At 44.0% G+C, this 18626-nt stretch overlaps 2 protein-coding genes across 4 annotated transcripts in view; both read right to left on the reverse strand.

Annotated features, from left to right (window-relative positions):
- Positions 1 to 18626, reverse strand: part of Cnksr1 (connector enhancer of kinase suppressor of Ras 1) — a 460720-nt gene that overhangs the window by 369367 nt on the left and 72727 nt on the right. The window lies entirely within an intron of this gene.
- Positions 1 to 18626, reverse strand: part of Cep85 (centrosomal protein 85) — a 47309-nt gene that overhangs the window by 10035 nt on the left and 18648 nt on the right. For 2 of the 3 annotated variants that reach the window (NM_001395607.1, XM_087550088.1), the window contains 7 exon segments: positions 849 to 1003; positions 1456 to 1608; positions 5946 to 6131; positions 7961 to 8078; positions 8514 to 8647; positions 10992 to 11686; positions 16280 to 16432. In NM_001395607.1, the coding sequence (NP_001382536.1) occupies positions 849 to 1003; positions 1456 to 1608; positions 5946 to 6131; positions 7961 to 8078; positions 8514 to 8647; positions 10992 to 11686; positions 16280 to 16432 (1594 nt within the window). 3 annotated transcript variants of the gene reach the window in all.

Below are 18626 nucleotides of genomic sequence, written 5' to 3' on the forward strand. Positions count from 1 at the left end.
AACACAATTCTGAAGACTGGGAGTAGCGACTCACATCTTTGATCCTAACACTTGTGATGCAGAGGCAGGAGATCAAGCCAGCCAAGGTTACAGGGGACCTTGTCTCAAATACCCCTCCCCCACTAAAAACCAAACAAAAAAGGCTGGAGAGACGGCTCAGTGGTTAGAGCTCTGACTGCTCTTCCAGAGGTCCTGAGTTCAATTCCCAGCAACCACATGGTGGCTCACAACCATCTGTAATGGGATCTGATGACTTCTTCTGGTGTGTCTGAGGACATCTACAGTGTACTCACATACATGAATATGTAAAAACAAACACACAAACATCCCCAAATCCATTCTTTGCTGGTAAGAGACAGATGAGTGGCCTGGTAGCCTTTAGCTTACAGAGTCAAAATGTGGATAAACCCTAGGCCTTAGCACCAAGATTCACTTCTGAAAATATAAATGATTTCATTTCCTACTTAACAAACTATTTTCATTGTTTTGAGAGAGCCTTACTATGTAGCCTTAGCTGAATTATGTAGATCAGGATGGCCTTGAACTCAAGAGAGACCTGCCTGCTTCCACCTCCTGAGTGCAACTGCTTTGATTAAAGACATGTACTGCCATGCCAGGCTCTCAAGGATTGTTCTCAGCACTGGGATGGACTCTCCCAATCACACTATGATAAAACCCCACTGCTCTACGAAGACAAATTCCCTGCTCATAAGTAACTTCCATTCAAAGAAAACAAAGCTCTTAGAAGGGGTTTTCACATCCACTGGAAATCAACGCTGTTAGACACGCAAGAGTTAACACTGCACCAGAACCAAACTCCCTCCTTCCCCCAAGTTCACAGGCGTTACCTATGTCTAGCAGAGGAGAATTGCGCTTCTCTTTGTCTCAGACTTTCCAGCTGAACCTCCTTCTCCCTGCAGGCGGCCTGTGTGTCCTCCAGCATAGTCTCCAGCTCTGCCACTCTCCCTTGCAGTTCTGTGTTCTTCAATTCAGCGTCCTTAAGCTAGGAGACAGGACCCCATGCTTGGTCATGAAAAACTGAGCAGCTCTCTCCGCATCGGAGTTCTGAGGCTGGCTGTGGTGGCACATGCCTTTAATCCCAGAAAGAGGCAGGTGGCCTCTGTGAGTTCAAATTAGACCAGCCAATGCTTTGCTATGAGACCTTGTTTTTCCCAGAAACAAAACAAGTTGGGCATGGTGACGCAGGACTTTAGTCCCAGCACTCAGGAGGCTGAGGCAGGTGATCTCAGTTTGAGGTCAGTCTGTTCTACATAGCAAGTTCTAGGATACCCAGGACTACATAGAGAGACTGTCTATGAAAAAATAAAACACACCCAATTGTAAATCTACCTAGATATCTTTGGGATATTCCTTTCAAGAACTCAGACATGAGACTGCCCCCTCTCCTCGCCTCACTGCCTGTTGACTCCCGGTCTAGCCAGAGATTGTCCCTACCTGCTCCGTCTGTTTCTGATGGTCTTCTAGGGTGGGCAGGTCAGCGAGATAGCGCTCCAAGGTTTCAATCCGCTGCTGCTTCTCCCGGTTCTGCTCTGATTCCTTCTGACATTTCTTTTTCAAATTATTGATATGTTTATCACGACCTTTAACCTAGTGAAAGAAACATCACGTATGTTTTATTTATTCCTCTGAGGGTATGGACATTTCTCAGTGACTGCTGTCTCTATCCTTGATCAGCAAGAGAGAGAGAAGCAGATAGATCTACTTTAAAATCGTTTCTAAAATAAATTGTTTAAAGACATTGCCAGAAATCCTCTAGTGGAACCATAAAGTTGTCATGACTGTGTCTTTAATTGAAGGAGAGATAAAAGCATAAAGGGCTGACAGTACAAGTGGATTAAGCATCTTTCAGTGAAAAAGGGTTGTTTTCAGAAATCTTGAACGTGACTGACCTGGATGGATAGCAAAGGAATCAAAATCCCTTAAATAAAAGTTTGATTTACAAATCAAACAAACAAAAAACCCAAACTGTTATCTGGGCTGGAGAGATGACTCAGTAGTTAAGAGCTGCTCTTGTAGAGGACCCAGCACCATCATGGTGGCTCACAACCGGGTATGTCCAGTTTGAGGGGATTTGGTACCCTCTTCTGGGCCCCAAGAGCACTACATGAACATGGCAGGCTGACATACTTGTAGATAAAACACAGGTATGCATTAACAACAAACTGTAGCACGGCAGTGAGAGGGTCAATTCCTTAATCTATTTCTGTGGGTTATACCCTACTCCTAAGCTTAGCACAATGGCGGTCTCAGCAGGAATTCAGTAAGTCTTGTGGAATGAAGATGTTTTCTTTTGCTTACAAATAAGGAAGGTAGGAGAATGAAAACCAGGAAAATTACAGCAGATCCTTTTGGTCAGAGCAGAGACATACCCCTGCTCTTCCCCCAAGGGTATGAGGAGAGTAAGCACAGCCTTTAAAAATGACTTCATCTCTTACATTTCAGTTTGTACCAAAATCACCTGGGATGGTTACTGAAAAGTGATGATAAACTGATTCTAGAGTGAAAGCCAAAAAGATAAAAGTGATCACAGTAAAACATAAAGCATTATTATTAAAAAAAAAAAAAAGACAAGCCGGGTGGTACCGCACTCAGGAGTCAAGGCTGGTGGATCTTGCTGAGTTTGAGGCTAGCAAGGTTACATAGGAAGACCTTATCTTAAAACAGGAGACAAAAGTAGTTGGCCTGGGCATGGTAATCTACACATGGACTCCCAGTTTGTGTAATTCTTAGCACTTAAGAAGACTATCTCGAGTTTGAGGCCAGCCTGGACTACACGGTGAAGGCTAGTTTAGTCAAGACTAACCTTGGAAAGGAGGAAAGAAAGAAAGAAAGAAAGAAAGAAAGAAAGAAAGAAAGAAAGAAAGAAAGAAAGAAAGAAAGAGAGGGGGGGGGGAGGGAGGGAGGGAGGGAAGGAGGAGAGGGGAGGGGAGGGAACGTGAGGGTGGACCAGGTGGTGGAAAATCAGCTTCAGAATACTGTTTTTCTAAAGGACCTCAGTTTGGTTCCTAGCACACACATCAATCAGGTCCCAATCACCTATAACTCTAGCTCCAGAGTTATCCAATACCTTGTACACACACACACACATACACACACACACACACACACACACACACACACACACACACGGGGGGGGGGGGATGCACACATATGCCCAGATGCAAATGTAAAACAGTAAGACCAAAAACCAAGACCAAAACCAAATAAAAAATTCAGGGCTGTCTGAGCTGGCTCACCAGTTAAGAGAGCACCATGTCAGGCAGCTCATCCCTTCCTGGAATTCCAGTTCCACAAGATCCAATGCAGGAAACCTTCACATATGTGGCATGTACCGCACACATAAATAAAATTAAATCTTTAAAATAAAATATATGTGATATTATTTTTAAAGACTTATTTTATTTATATAAGTACACTGTAGCTGTCTTCAGACATACCAGAAGAGGGCATCAGACCCCACTACAGATGGTTGTGAGCCACCATGTGGTTGCTGGGAATTGAACTCAGGACCTCTGGAAGAGCAGTCAAGTACTCTTAGAGCAGTCAGTGCTCTTAACGGCTCAGCCTTCTCTCCAGCCCTGTACGTGATATTTTAACTTGTTTTCTTTTTATTTTATTTTTTTCCTTCGGAGCTGGGGACTGAACCCAGGGCCTTGCGCTTGCTAGGCAAGCGCTCTACCACTGAGCTAAATCCCCAACCCCTTTTAACTTGTTTTCAAAAGATGAAAGTACATCGAGCCATAAATTACTCATGGCAGAAAATTTACAATCGCTGTAGAAGTTACTGACAAGTCATAGAGCCTCTGTGCATGGGACCTCGGGAGTCAGGTTTCAATTACAGACCTGAAAATCCAGGGAATCCATGGTTAATCTCGATGCAAGTTAATCACCCTCATGGGGCCTTTTCCAACAAGAAACTTCATCTACGCATCTGCATGGTCAAATGAAAGCATCAAGCCTTGGCAAGGGAGAGGCTGAAGTACAGGGCTGAAGACCCGTGTGAGTAAAACTCTCTGTACAACCCAAGACACTACACCATGTTGGCTATCAGCATTGAGAAGCCAAGAGCCAAGCTTTTCTCTTCTCCTTAAATTTTATCTTTTAAATATATTTTTAACATATTTTATTTATTTTTATGTATGTCAGTACACTGTCACTGTCTTTAGATACACCAGAAGAGGGCATCAGATCCCATTACAGATGGTTGTGAGCAACCGTATGGTTGTTGGGAATTGAACTCAGGACCTCTGGATGAGTAAAGTGCTCTTAACCACTGAGCCATCCCTTAAGCCCCTTTATTTTTATTTTTTTAGTGACAGATCCTCACTATGTTGCCTTAGTTGGCCTAGAACTTGCTATACAGACTAGGCTGGCCACAAACTCACAGAACTATGCCTGCCTCAGCCTCCTGAGTGCTAGGATTAAAGTCATGTGCCACCACGCCTGACATTCCCCCTTTAAATAGTCACTGTGTCTATGTATGGTGTGTGGGTATCTGTGGCGCGTGTGAAGGAGCTGGCTCTCTACTTCCATTGTAGGACCGTTTTCGCAGAAAGTCTTTTACGCACTGACTTAATAGGATCAAGAACTACTGAGAAGATAATCTTTCCGCCTTGTTTGTGAAGGATTTATCTAGATTAGGTTACTTGAGGAAGAAAGACCGGCCCCACATGTGGGTGGTGTCTCACACGGGCTGGAATCTTGGACTAAAAGGGCAAAAGAAAGCCTGCTGTGGTAGAAGCAGGTTTCTATGAAATCAAGGCCAGTGGCTCAGTGGGTAAAGGCACTTGCGACCAACTCTGATGACTTGAATTCAATTCCCAGGACCACACAGTGAAAAGAGAGAGAACCAACTCCCACAGTACTCTCTGTGTGCTTGCCCCACACGAACAAGTGGACTTTAAAGAAAGAAGTGCTGGGCTGGAGAGATGGCTCAGTGGTTAAGAGCACTGACTGCTCCTCAGAGGTCCTGAGTTCAAATCCCAGCAACCATCAGTAATGAGATCTGATGTCCTCTTCTGGTATGTCTGAAGACAGCTACAGTGTACTTATATATAATAAACAAATCTTAGAAAGAGAGAGAGAAAAAGAAAGAAAGAAAGACAGACAGACAGATAGGCAAGCAAGCGCTGGCTGGGTGGTGGTGGCCAGTCATCAGGAGGCTGAGGCAGGCAGATCTGAGTTTGAGGCTGGCCTGATCTACAGAGCGAGTTCCAGGTCAGCCAGGGCTACACAGAGAGACCTTGTTTCAAAAAATAAACAGAATAGCACTGTTGGAACTGAGTTTTATACAAGTAGCCCAGAGTTCAATTAGTCCCCCAAGAATATTTTTGGAGGGGGCTGGGGATTTAGCTCAGTGGTAGAGCGCTTACCTAGGAAGCACAAGGGCCCTGGGTTCGGTCCCCAGCTCCGAAAAAAAGAACCAAAAAAAAAAAAAAAAAAAAGAATATTTTTGGAGAAAGTTATGAATTAGAGAACCAACCAAAACCCACAATTTTAAAGACCTTCCCTGATGGTGATGAATTTTCTCCTGAGGAGTTCTAAGAGCACTGACCAATTCACAATCTAGCTGCAAGCATGAAATCTTTCTCTATTTTTCAGCAGGATGAAGAGATACCAGACTGAATGGAGTTAAGTTTACCCCAGGCATTTAAACCTCTTGCTACGTGCCATCTGATATATCTGTGCCCAGGCTGGTTTCCCTCCAGGGAGCTGGCAGCATGACAGAACCTGGGCTAGTCAGGGATTGTACAACTCTCCCTGACTGGAGCAGAGAAGTCAAGTTCCTTCTCTAGATGGGCCCTGTGTGAGAGGCCGATGACGTCTCACCTAATTGCTTCTCTTGGTTGGGGAACAGACTAAGTGGCAGAGAAGGAGGACTAATGACTCTCCAGAGGTTTGGAGCCATAGGTTCCTCAACTCACCCTTTCCTCCTGCTTCTTCCCCTCTTCCGAATGCTTCTGCAGTGTCACTTTGAGAGACTCCCTGATGAGCTGAATTTCAACTTCTGAAGCAGACAGTTTCTTTTCAAGCTCCATCTTCTCTTTGCTCAAGGCTTCTGTCTTCTGTGCAAACTGTGCCCGTAAGAAAGTGTTCTCTCGCTGCAACTCCTGCCAAAAACATTCTTAATATGTAACTGGTCCCCTATTACACATTTCCCATCACACTCTAGGCTAGTGTCATCCTTCTCCAGTGACTTCTATAGGCAGTGCTTCTTCTCTAGGACCAAGAGAGTATCACTCCTTACTGGAATTTGCTTAGTTTTGAAATCTTACTCACTGGCTCACTGAATCAGAAATGCTAGGACGGGGGGTTGGAGATTTAGCTCAGTGGTAGAGCACTTGCCTAGCAAACGCAAGGCCCTGGGTTCGGTCCCCAGCTCCGAAAAAAAAAAAAAAAGAAATGCTAGGACGGTTCCTTGTAATCTGTGCTGTGGTAAGCCCTCCAAGTGACTCAGACGTGCACCCAAATATGAGAACCACTGTTTTAACAGCAATACTATGAGCTGGAGAAGTGACTCATTAGTTAAGAACACTGGCTGCTCTTGCAGAAGACCAAATCTAGTTCAGTACCACCACCCAAAGGGCAACTAACAACCACCTATAATTCTGGTTCAAGGGGATCTGAAGCCCCCTTCCGACCTCCGTGGGCACCAGGCACACAGTACAGTCATACAGGCAGGCAAAATACCCATCACATAAAAAAGAAATAAATTGGGGTTGGGGATTTAGCTCAGTGGTAGAGCACTTGCCTAGGAAGCGCAAGGCCCTGGGTTCGGTCCCCAGCTCCGAAAAAAAAGAAAGAAAAAAAAAAAAAAGAAAGAAATTAAATTAAAACAAAACCCATAGCAATACCCGAGGAGACCTAGCACTGAGGAAGGACCACAGACAAACATCCTAAGACTCAGGCTGGAGGCCTGACTCCCTTTCCTCATCCTTGTTCTCATCAGTAAAGTAGCTGATACTCTGATGCTACTGGATTGAACAAAGCTTAATACCATAATCTAATATTCATCACTCAAAAACACAAAAGGTACAATCTTGGTTTACAAAGCAGATTCCTTCTCAATCCTAATGGACAGTGACCCCAGTGAGAAAATGGTTTTCTCTAAGCTGTTCCTAAATACAAAGGAGTACAAATGAGAAGAGCTCCAAACTGCCTCTGCCTCTGCCACTCTATTTGACCAGCCTTGCAGATTAAGACTTCTAAGAATGCAGGGCAGTGGTATCGATACCTCTGATCCCAGCACTCAGGAAGCAGAGGCAGGCAGAGATCTCTGAGTTAGAGGCTGACCTGGTCTACAGAGCGAATTCCAGGACAGTCAGGACCACACAGAGAAACCCTGTCTCAGAAAAACCAAAAGAAAAAACAAAGAAAAGAGTTCTATAAGCTTGTAGAGATGGCTCAGCTATTAAGAGTACTAGATGCTCTCCCGGAGGACCTAGGTTTGACTGTAGCATCCACGTAACAGTTTACAATCATTTCTAACTGCAGCCATCTCTGATGCCCTCTTCTGGCTTCCACACACACATAGGAGCTAAGGAGAGGCACACTAGTTTAGATTACTTGTAGCAGTTGCACATCCTCTTCTGACTTCCTCAGCAGCAGGCATGAATACTGTGCACATATGCAGACAACACATTCATACACATAAAAGCTTTTTTAAACCCCACCCATACACACAAACAAACAAACAAACAAACAAACAGAGAAAACACAAGGACTTCTAAAACTATCGCTCGACTCTGCTTTCCCAGTATCTCTGATACTGAGACACCTGAACTTTCCCCTGAAGCCTTTTCTAACCTCTCAATAGTTCAGCAAAGTTTAAGGCAGGACACCTTTGTCATTTGACTCCTTTTGTATTTCCTGGATATCTAAGCCCAGGGAAATACTAAATTATAGTAAGAAGAGTTGTTATTCTGGGGGCCATGCTCACCTGTAGCCTCAACAAGCAGACATCCCCAAAGGGGGCAGGGCGGCCCAAAAGTGCACTGTGGACTTGCAGTTCACTCTCTCGCACTTTCTGCTCCAGCTGAGAGATATGTTTCCTCTGCCTGCAAAAGCCAAGCAAGTCAGATCTGAAATCCTGACACTAACATTGAATGCTTTACAGTATGAGCCCTTTCCTTAGATAGAAGGTAACAACCCTCAGACCTTGACTCTAGACATCACATTTTGGAAGGCGGCTATGTATACCATACCACTGTACCACTGAAGTATGCTGGACATTATTATTTTGTGAAAAGGCAGGACAAATGAGAAAAAGTTTAGCTGCAATGAACCACTCCGAATCCCCTCAAGCCTTCCTTCCATAGAGCCCCTGCAGAGACTGGCCTATCACATTAGTAAGATGCAGACCAAGCTGGCTCTACCTTGAGGAAAGGCAAGGCTTCAACCAGGGGATTAAGTGAGTGTCACACACATCCTGGCCTGGGCCCTACTTAAGCAGAGCCTGGTCTTTTAGTGCCCCTGCCGTCCGTCTGTCTTACTTGTCAATGAGAAGCTCCTTCTCCTTCAGGAGATGTTCATTACTGTTCAAGATGCTGATCCACTGTGCTGGCTCTAAGGTGGGCAGTGATGGAGTGAAAGCAGCAGGATGGTGACAGATTGCTCCATTTTGAAGCTAGAAGACAAATAAATAGGCAAGAGAGGTTTAGGCCTGACCACAGGTACCTGCAAACACCCGAGGAGTAGTCAGTTAGGATTGGAAGTCAAGGTCTAGTCTGGCTCAGCCTGATAAAGCCAATGTTTTAAAAATAATTTTAGCTCTGATGCAAGACTGGAAAGAACTTGCCAGGCAGATATGTGCCAACGAAACTCTCTGCTCAGAAAGTGTCTAGTTTCTAAGGTTAGTTATTAAATCAGGAGCTCACAGATCAGGGAAGGAGAATATACCCTTCCATCTCATTCTGCAGTAGCACAGGTGGTGGGGTGGGGGGCACCAGGGACAGCTTAACAAAAACCAACCAAGAGTGCTGGAGAGATGGCTCAGCTGTTAAGAACACTGACTGCTCTTCCAGATCAATGCCCTCTTCTAGTGTATCTGAAGACAGTGACAGTGTACTCACTCTTAAAAGAAAAGGTAGTCCAACCAAGAGTTCAAAGCCACTGCCTATCCCTGCTCTTGCTGTTTTCAAGGAAGGGTCTATACCACCACATCCAGCTTCAAATACTGATGTGCAGGGAGGAAGGGACGGAGAACATAGATGGATGTCAGGAGACAACTGTGGAGTTGGGTCTCTCCTTTTACCTTTACATGGGTTCTGGAGCTAGAACTCATGTCCCAGGATTTTACAGCAGTGCTTAACCTGCTGACCAACCTCACTGGCCTTAAAGATAACCTTGAGGGCTGGATGTGGTAACCTTTAATCCCAGTACTGGGGAAGCAGAGGCAGGTGGCTTTTCTTCAGTTCAAGACCAGCCTGGGACAGCAAGCTCTAGGACAACCAGGACTACAGAGAGAGAGAGAGAGAGAGAGAGACAGACAGACAGACAGACAGACAGACAGACAGAGAGAGACAGACACTCTTTCTCAAAACAACAAAACAAAAAAAGATGATCTTTAATCCTTAGTTCTGCTGTTTAACCTTTTTGCTGACCCTGAGCAGATTTATTCTACAAGCCTATAAATTTCTACTATTTAGTTCTCAAGTGCTGAGAACTAATACCGTTCTGTATGTGAAAGCAAGCAGCATCTGAGTATATGATTGGTGCTGGTGTCCTAAGTCTTTAGGCTTTCCCTCTAATTCTCTACTTTGGAGAACATATCTGGTCTTTTATCAAACCACCAACAGGTTCAGTGGCCAATAACTACATTTTCATTTCCTATCTATAAACATCATCCTCATTCACAATTGCATTTTTTTTTTTTTTTGGTTCTTTTTTTCGGAGCTGGGGACCGAACCCAGGGCCTTGCGCTTCCTAGGTAAGCGCTCTACCACTGAGCTAAATCCCCAGCCCCCACAATTGCATTTTTTAACAGTTAAAACTTGTTAAGGTCGGGCTGGAGAGATAGTTCAGCGGTTAAGAACACTGACTGGGGCTGGAGAGATGGCTCAGTGGTAAGAGCACCAACTGCTCTTCCAGAGGTCCTGAATTGAATTCCCAGCAACCACATGGTGGCTCACAACCATCTGTAAAGAGATCCGATGCCCTCTTCTGGTGTATCTGAAGACAGCTACAGTGTACTTATACATAATAAATGAATAAATCTTTAAAAAAAAAAAAAAGAGCACTGACTGCTCTTCCAGAGGTCCTGAGTTCAATTCCCAGCAACCACATGGTGGCTCACAACCATCTGTAAAGAGATCCGATGCCCTCTTCTGGTGTATCTGAAGACAGCTACAGTGTACTTATACATAATAAATGAATAAATCTTTAAAAAAAAAAAAAAAAAGAGCACTGACTGCTCTTCCAGAGGTCCTGAGTTCAATTCCCAGCAACCACATGGTGGCTCACAACCATCTGTAATGAGATCTGATGCCCTCTTCTGGTGCATCTGAAGACAGCTACAGTGTACTTATATATAAAATAAATAAATAAATAAATCTTTAAAAAACAAAACAAAACAAAACAAAAAAACCCTTAAGGCCAAAGTAGGCTAGAGAGAGAGAGATGACCCTGCAATTAAGTGCACGCAGAGGACCTGAGTTCAGTTCCTCGTACCCATGTCAGGTGGCTCACAAGTGCCTTTAACGCCAACTCCAGGGGATCCACACCCTCTTCTGGCTTTCTTGGTCACTGCACTCACATGCACAAACCCACACTCACATATAAATGTAATAACACAGCCAGGGCTATACACTCACATATAAATGTAATAACACAGCCAGGGCTATACAGAGAAACACTGTCACAAACAACGCAAACAAAAAGACCAAACAACCAAACACCCTAAAGTGTATGAGACAAAATTATGAAGTTCAAGGAGGGACACAACATGTAAAATTCAAGAAACAGTTCTCTACCTGCATTTGTTCCATCTGTAACCGAATCAATTCCAACTGCTGTCGACAAGTACTGAGTTCACAGGATTGTTCTCCAGGATGCCAAGGGTCGGGACTTGGTTGCCAAACCTGAGAGGATAGTGACTTGGAAAGCCCAGGAGCAGGCTGGAGTCCCAAAGGGAGCACCCCACTGTTGCTAGCATGTGGTCCATTCCGCTCAAATACTGCACCACTGCCTGGTGCCTTCTTGGACTCCGGCAACACTTTGTATGCATCCTTATTGGTATCCGGTCTCGGGGTGGGGAAATGGGCTCGGTAATGTGGATCTGAATATAATGTCTCTAGCATGGCTGGCTGGTTAAGGGTAGACTCCATACTGGAAACATCAAACTTCCTCATCTCCCCCTCTCTTTCATGGCCCACTGCTGGAAACCAGGACTGCTGGATCCCATTTTCTCCAGCAGCACTAGGGAGGTACATAAAATCTCTTGAGAGGCCCGGAGAACGCTTCACCGCACCGAAGTCTCCATTTCTGGTCATCCCCACACCTTCAGTCAATCCTGACAAAGGGAGTTTAGCAGAAGAAGGCCCGGAAGGTGTAGGGCTTGGTTTGGCAGGAGAGGCCCCCAAAGTGGAAGGCATCACATGGGCTGTTGGAATGGTTATGTGGCTTTTGATTGGCTGGAAGGAAGGGCTGCCACTTGAGCTGCAAAAATCTGTGGAGAGAAGAGTCTTCCATGAGTCAATATTAAACAGGGATATAATATTAAGCAGTTTTCTTGTTTGGTTGCAATGCCAGATATTCTTTGTTTTCAGGCCAAGCAGAGAGTGACCGGAAGGAGCAGAGAGGAGTTGCAAGCAGTGGCTTACGACTATGATCCTAGCACTTGGAGGCTGAAGTAGAAGAATTATCCTGAGTTTGAGACCAGTATGGGCTACACTGACAGTTCCGGGCCAGTCATGGCTACAGAATAAAACCCTTGCCTCCTAAAAAAGGAAGAAAAAAAAAAATCAAACGACAACTTGAGAAAGCTGAAAACTAAACTTAAAAAGAAACCACTTACTTTAAGGGAAATGAAATAGGTCCTACTCTTCTGGAAGCTGGACAAATTTAAATTATAATTTAAATTAATAAAAACAATTTTCCTTCCAGGGAGGGCCAGACCCTCTGAGCTCCGAAAGCTCCTCAGTGAAAGTGAGGAGTGAGTCCAAACTACCTTGAAGCTAGACAGACAGACGGACTGCCCAGGATCCAGGCAGGAGCACAGCATCTGAGTCAGGAGTGTTCTCTCTCCCACACCCCAGAGCCGACTGCCTGCACATTCAAGGTTATTCTTAGTAACTCTCAGGTTTCACCCTAGCACACTGAGCACGCTCACGTGGGTAAATACAGAAATCTTCTGTTTTGTATTTTGTCGTCTATTTGCCTTCTTGTTTGTACTAGAATATGATTTTAAACTTTTGTCAGATTGGACTTATATTTATTTGAGGCCCACCTGGGGTACGTAGCTTGCTGAAAGCTAGCCTGAGCTATACACTGAGACCCTGTCTCAAAACAAAACAAAACATCTCTAAAACCAAAACAAATAACAAGTACATCCAATCCAAATTATCCCTTGTAACTTATGTAAAGTATACAACTTCCTATATTTAGGTTATCATGGTGGTATATAAAAGATTATTCTAAAACAAAACAGAACCAAACCAATACCACCACCACCAAACTAAGCTAGAGTGGTTGTACAAACTGATAACTCTAACACCTGAGATGCTAAGGAGGGAGGATTACAAATTCAAGACCAGATTGAGCTACAGATGAAATTCCAGGCAGGCTGGGCTACACAGTCAAACTCTGTTACAAACAAGCAAGCACACAGAATCCCCCCAAACCAGAATAACTTCTGTAAGACAACACGCACTAGCCTCTTAGGATCAAAAAGGAAAGTTCTGAAACAGCCTTTACAGTTCAGGACTGAAATACGACTAGTTAAAGGTTGAAGGAGACTGCAGTCAGTCTAAGCCCAGTTGGCAATCTATCTGATGTCCTCAGGATCAGATCTGGGACGAGAGCACCATCCCACAGCTCTCAGAAGAAGAGGTCCCTGTCCTGCTCCCACGGCTTAGTGATCAAAGAGGACACTGAGACTACAAGCACTGCTAAAACAATGAACTTAGACCCAGGCTTTAAAACATCAAGTCACACCTGAAGTCCGAATTGTCTGTTAGAACATTTTGAAAGCGAAAAGCAGTACTTACTTTCAAACTTGCACTATATTCTACGGTTTTCAAAGGTATTCCAGATTTAGTTTTTGGGATTTTTGTGAAAACACAGCCACAGTTCAGTTCCCCAAATCATGGAGCTTTTGATATTTCAAGGCTATAATCCTAAATCTCTTCCTTATATCCTATCACTCAAAAGCCAGTTCATTCTTCCTAACAATCCTCTGCTCATGGTATGGAGAGAGTCAGTTATTCCTAAGGATAGATCCGCTCTAACTACATTCCACACAGGTTGTAAGTGCCAGTTTGACTCAGTCCAGCAACTTTGGGTTGAATAATTCTATTCTGAAGCAATTGGGACCAAAAGTGCTATAAATGTCAGAAGGGGACAGGAGATAAATGGGGGATATTTGCACAGATTTGACTGGTTGGGCATCTTTAACACATAATTCTGAAATCTAAAAAGCCTAATTTAAAAAATCAAGCTGAGGGACTGGAGAGATTGGGCTGCTCTTCCAGAGGACTGAGGTTCAATTCCCAGTACCCACATGGCAGCTCACAATTATCTGTAACTCCAGTTCCAGGGGATCTGATACCCTCATATAGACATATATGTCGGCAACATACCAATCAATGCTCATAAAATAAAAAATAAATAAGAGAAAAATCAAGCAGAAAGGATGGAGTGGAGAGAGCCTGTGGTTCCATTAGTTGCCTTCCAATCTTTGACTACACAGAGACTTCAAGGTCTCTGAGTTACTACATGAGACACTGTCTTTAAAACCTAAAAAAGGTAAAATCTTACAGCATAGGACTGGGTTAGTATAGTCCAGTGATAGAGCACTTGCCTAATATGTACAAAAGCCCTTGATTTGATCTCCAGCAACACACAGAGTCACAGTATAAAAATAAATATTGCAGAAAAGTAGGTGTGGGGTGGGGGGTTGGGGAGACTGTGTAGATGGTGAAGTACTTGCTGTGGAAAGAATGGCCAGCCCAGTTTAATACCAGCCCCATGCAAAAGCTGAGCAAGATAGCAAAAGCCTTTCATCCCAGTGCCATAGAATCCTTGAGGCCTGTTGGGCTGGCGGTGTGGCTCAGTCAATGGGCTCAAGGTTCAGTAGAGTGCATCTGCCTGCTGGCATTCATGAAGTCCTAGGTGAACCTCTCACACTGCGTAACTGGGCAGTATAGCATACACCCACATTCAGAGAGTGGGAAGGTATGAAGGTCAAGGCCATCCTTGGCTACACATAAGTCCTAGAACAGCCTGGGACAGACGAAGCACCTTGTGGAGGGGTGGGGGGGAGGGAAAGGAAAGCAAAAATGAAAAGGAGGGGAAAGGAGGAGAGGAGAGACCAAGACTTTAGCAAGCAAAACAACAACAACAAAACGAACAAACAAAAAACCTGTGTGCTTGTGTGGTGCTGGAAGTTAAACTCAGGGCCAGCACTTTCCCTTAGCCCCAAAAGAAATGAAACAGATTTAACATTCTTGTTCCCTTTTTGAGACAGTGTCATGTAGGCCTGGGTGTTGGCCCTACCTTGGTGTTTCCTTCCCCCCTCGCTGAGCCTTTCAGCCTGCTATAGCAAGAAATTGTTTACACCCTTGGCAGCTGCTCTTAGCCCCTGATTTGGGGCTGGCATTTTCCATGGCACCCTTCCTCCCCACCGAGCCTGCCAGCTTGTTGTTGTTAAGAAGCTGTTTATGCCCCTGATTGGACCCCGGACTTTTCACCACTTTTCCTGTTTTCCTGGTTGGGGATTTTCACCTGCCTTGTTGTTTTCCACAGCTTTTGCCTCGGGTATATAAGGAGATCTCAGTAAAGCCTTGGTGCCACTCACTGAAAATGGGTGACCCGTGTATGTGTTTTCTTTCAATCCTGCAGACCTACACCTGATATTCACACACTGGTGGTGCAGGCGCCGACACCTGAGGGCGGGAGGACTGATAAATGGTGGAGCCACAACTCAGGTGATCATGCATGGTAGGCAAGTACTGAGCCCTCTTTGTTTTATTGGAACATGGTCTACAAAGTGACCTAGGTTAACCTCAAACTTAAAATTTTTTTAAAAATTACACTATAAAAAATTGATTATGTGTGTGCATGCGCTCACACACACCACAGTGCATCTGTAGGAGGTCAGAGGACAACTTACGGTGCTCTCCTCCCACCAGGAGAGGTTTACAGAGGCAGGTTCAAGAGAGAACAAACTAGACACAGGTGAAGAATGGGCCAGAGAACGAGAAGGAGTAGAAGATCAAAACAGAGTGCCAAAGTTAGTTTGAGGCCAAACAGAGCAGTTCAAGAGAAGCAGAGAGAGAGAAGCCAGATTGAATCAGTGTAGAGAGAAGTTTGAGCCCAAACAGCTGAGTTGAACCAGCCAGTCAGAGCTCAGAAAGAAAAAGAAAGGGTGAACTTATTTATTCAGAGGCTGAAAACAATCTAGGCCCAGATAAGATTACAGGAGGCTAGAAGCTTCCAGGACAACGCCAAGGTTAGCAGATGGAAGCAGTAAGCGTCCGAGACGATTACCAATAGGAGAATAAAAGCTGTTTTTACCTCCTACCATTCCTGCTTCATTTTATTTTTTTATTACAAGGTGGGATGGCGGCACACACCTGTATGTAACAGGTACTTGGGAGATGGAAGCAGGAAGTCAGCTTACTCCTGACCACACAGCAAGTTCAAAGACAGCCTGGTCTACATAAGACACTGTCCCCAAACCAAAAACAATACGCACTTAAAAAAAGATTTATGGGCTGGCGAGATGGCTCAGCGGTTAAGAGCACTGACTGCTCTTCCAGGGGTCCTGAGTTCAAATCCACCAACCACATGGTGGCTCACGACCATCTGTAATGGGATCCAATGTCCTCCTCTGGTGTATAGGCATAAGATGAAGGCACAACACTATGTACATAAAAAATAAATAAATCTTAGAAATAAGAAAAGAAAGAAGCACCCTTGAGATTATTAATGGTTATTTAGACCCATGACTGGAGAGCCTGTCCTTATGATCATCCTGTAAATGACAATACTAGTGGAATTCAAACAGAAAAAGGCAGTGTACGCTGACAATCAACCTTACCCTCTGCAATGTCTGAGCATGATGTTCCAATGGCTGTGTCCCCACTGTCAGCTATGCTTGAGCAGCGGCTGAAGCGGCTCCGAAAAGCCTCTGAGATAACTGGTGTCTGCCATTCGGTTCCCAGAGAACTGCCTTTTTGAATCACATTGGAACCTGTAACAAGAGGCATTTTTCATTTTAGTGTGAGCCAGCTGATGAAATTCAATTAAGCACTTTTTTCAGGTGTAAGGTCAGTAAATTTTAATTTAGGTGATTTCAAATATAATTCCATAACTATCTATGCACATTGTTGAAGCTCAAGATTTCTCAAGATAAGCACTTTTCAAAGAATTGGTGCTTAATCCAGTTGCGTTGCTAGCCTGTATAACAAGAACATTTAGTTTAATAGTCAATTAAACACCTAGAGCTACATTCTACCTCAATTATACCTGCATATAAAACCTTATCATAGCAACATAGAAAGACTCACAGTAGATCCATGCTCTAAGAGCGTACTGCACTGCAGTGGAGTTCTTGAAACCCTAATCAGCACTGAAACATTCCCAACAGACTGACTGCTAACAAAGCAGTACATGGGAAACCCAGGGGCTTGTCTCCGATGGCTGTGTCCACAACACACAACTAACCCTGTAAAACAGCAGCAGGCCACGTCTTTCTTACTCTCAGCGGCATTTCAGCTACCATGAGCTACTTGACTTATTTTTGTTGCTTAGTTTTATTTCTCTATTGTTGTAGTTTCTTCTGGTTTTTGAGGCATGGTCTTACAATAAAGCCTGGGCTAACCTGGGCTAGCCTGACACTTGCTATGTATGCCAACTAGGCTGGTCTCAAACTTACGGAGCCGGTCTCTGCTTCTAGAACTCTGGGATTAAAGGCATGTTCTGTTTTCTTGAGATATGGTTATCACACTGGCTGGTGTCAAACTCATGGCAACCCACTTATGTCAGTATCCTGGGCACTGGGATTATAGAGTGAGCCACTGGGCTCAGCTCAGGTAGCTGATTCTTAATGAAAATAACATGAAACCTGAAAATATTAAAAGATACAAGTAGGATCTATCAAGAAGCCTGGTATAGTGCCACCACATACCCATAATCCTGTTCTTGGACGGTAGAAGGACAAGGACAGCCACATTTATATGGCTATTTCCAGGCCAGTCAAGGCTACATAGGGAGACCCTGTCTTAAAAACAAGTCATCTTGGGGGCTGGAGAGATGGCTCAGCCATTAGCAGATGTCTGCTCTTCCAGAGGTCCTGAGTTCAATTCCCAGCAACCACATGGTGGCTCACAACCATCTGTAATGAGATCTGGTGCCCTCTTCTGCTGTGTCTGAAGACAGCTACAGTGTACTGATATGTAATAAATAAATAAATCTTTAAAAAAAAAAAGTCATCTTTAGGGAATTTGTTTTTTCTTCTTTTTTCCTTTTTTTGGTTTGGCAATAGAGTCCTGCCTCACTACACACACACACACACACACACACACACACACACACACTGAGAACTTGAAGCCACCATACTTTATCTAGTCTACAGAAAGAGAGTGATGGAATACATGCCCAGGTCTAATAACTGCATACTTTGCATGGGTTCTCAACGGATGAGGTTATTCTGACCTAAAATATCCTTCAATGTATAGCCTATGCAGTCTACACATCATAGAATGATTTAATATCCCTGGTCTCTACCAACTAATTATCAGTAGCAACCCTCATTCAATCACAGTGATGTGTGAATTATCCCATATGTCCCAAGGCCACACATACAACAGGCATTTCAGTTCTTTGCTGAAAACTACTGCCAGTCTGAACCAGGGTACCAACAACAGGTCAATCAGATACATTTTGAAAGTTATTCCAAAAAGGTTAAGGTGGGTCAGTGTGGTGGTGCATCTAGTCTGATCACAGAGATAGGCATCTCATTAAGTTCAAGGGCTACATAGCAAGTTCCTGTCTAGCCAGTGTTACAGTGAGGAAAATACAAAGAACCCATGTGGGGCTGGGGAAATGGCTCAGCACTGAAGAGCACTGAAGAGCCTGCTCTTCCAAGGGACCTAGACTGGATTCCCAGCACCTACGTACACAATCATCTCTAACTCCAGTTCTTCTGGCTTCTCAGGGTACCAGGCATGCACTTGACACAGACATATATGCAGGCAGAACACTTATACACATGAAATCTTTAAAAATTTTAAATGAAAAAAATTTTTAAAAAAATCGGGTTTCTGAACAGGTAAGGAAAAAAAAAAAAAAAAAGACTAACAGAACCCGACTTCAAAGCTGTTGGAATGTACTGTTAGGCAAGTTAGATTAGGATTTTCTAAAAATTAACACTTCAAAGAGAATGC

The sequence above is a fragment of the Rattus norvegicus genome, chromosome 5 (assembly GCF_021556685.1).
Source record: "Rattus norvegicus strain SHRSP/BbbUtx chromosome 5, alternate assembly SHRSP_T2T, whole genome shotgun sequence".
NCBI classification, from domain to species: domain Eukaryota; kingdom Metazoa; phylum Chordata; class Mammalia; order Rodentia; family Muridae; genus Rattus; species Rattus norvegicus.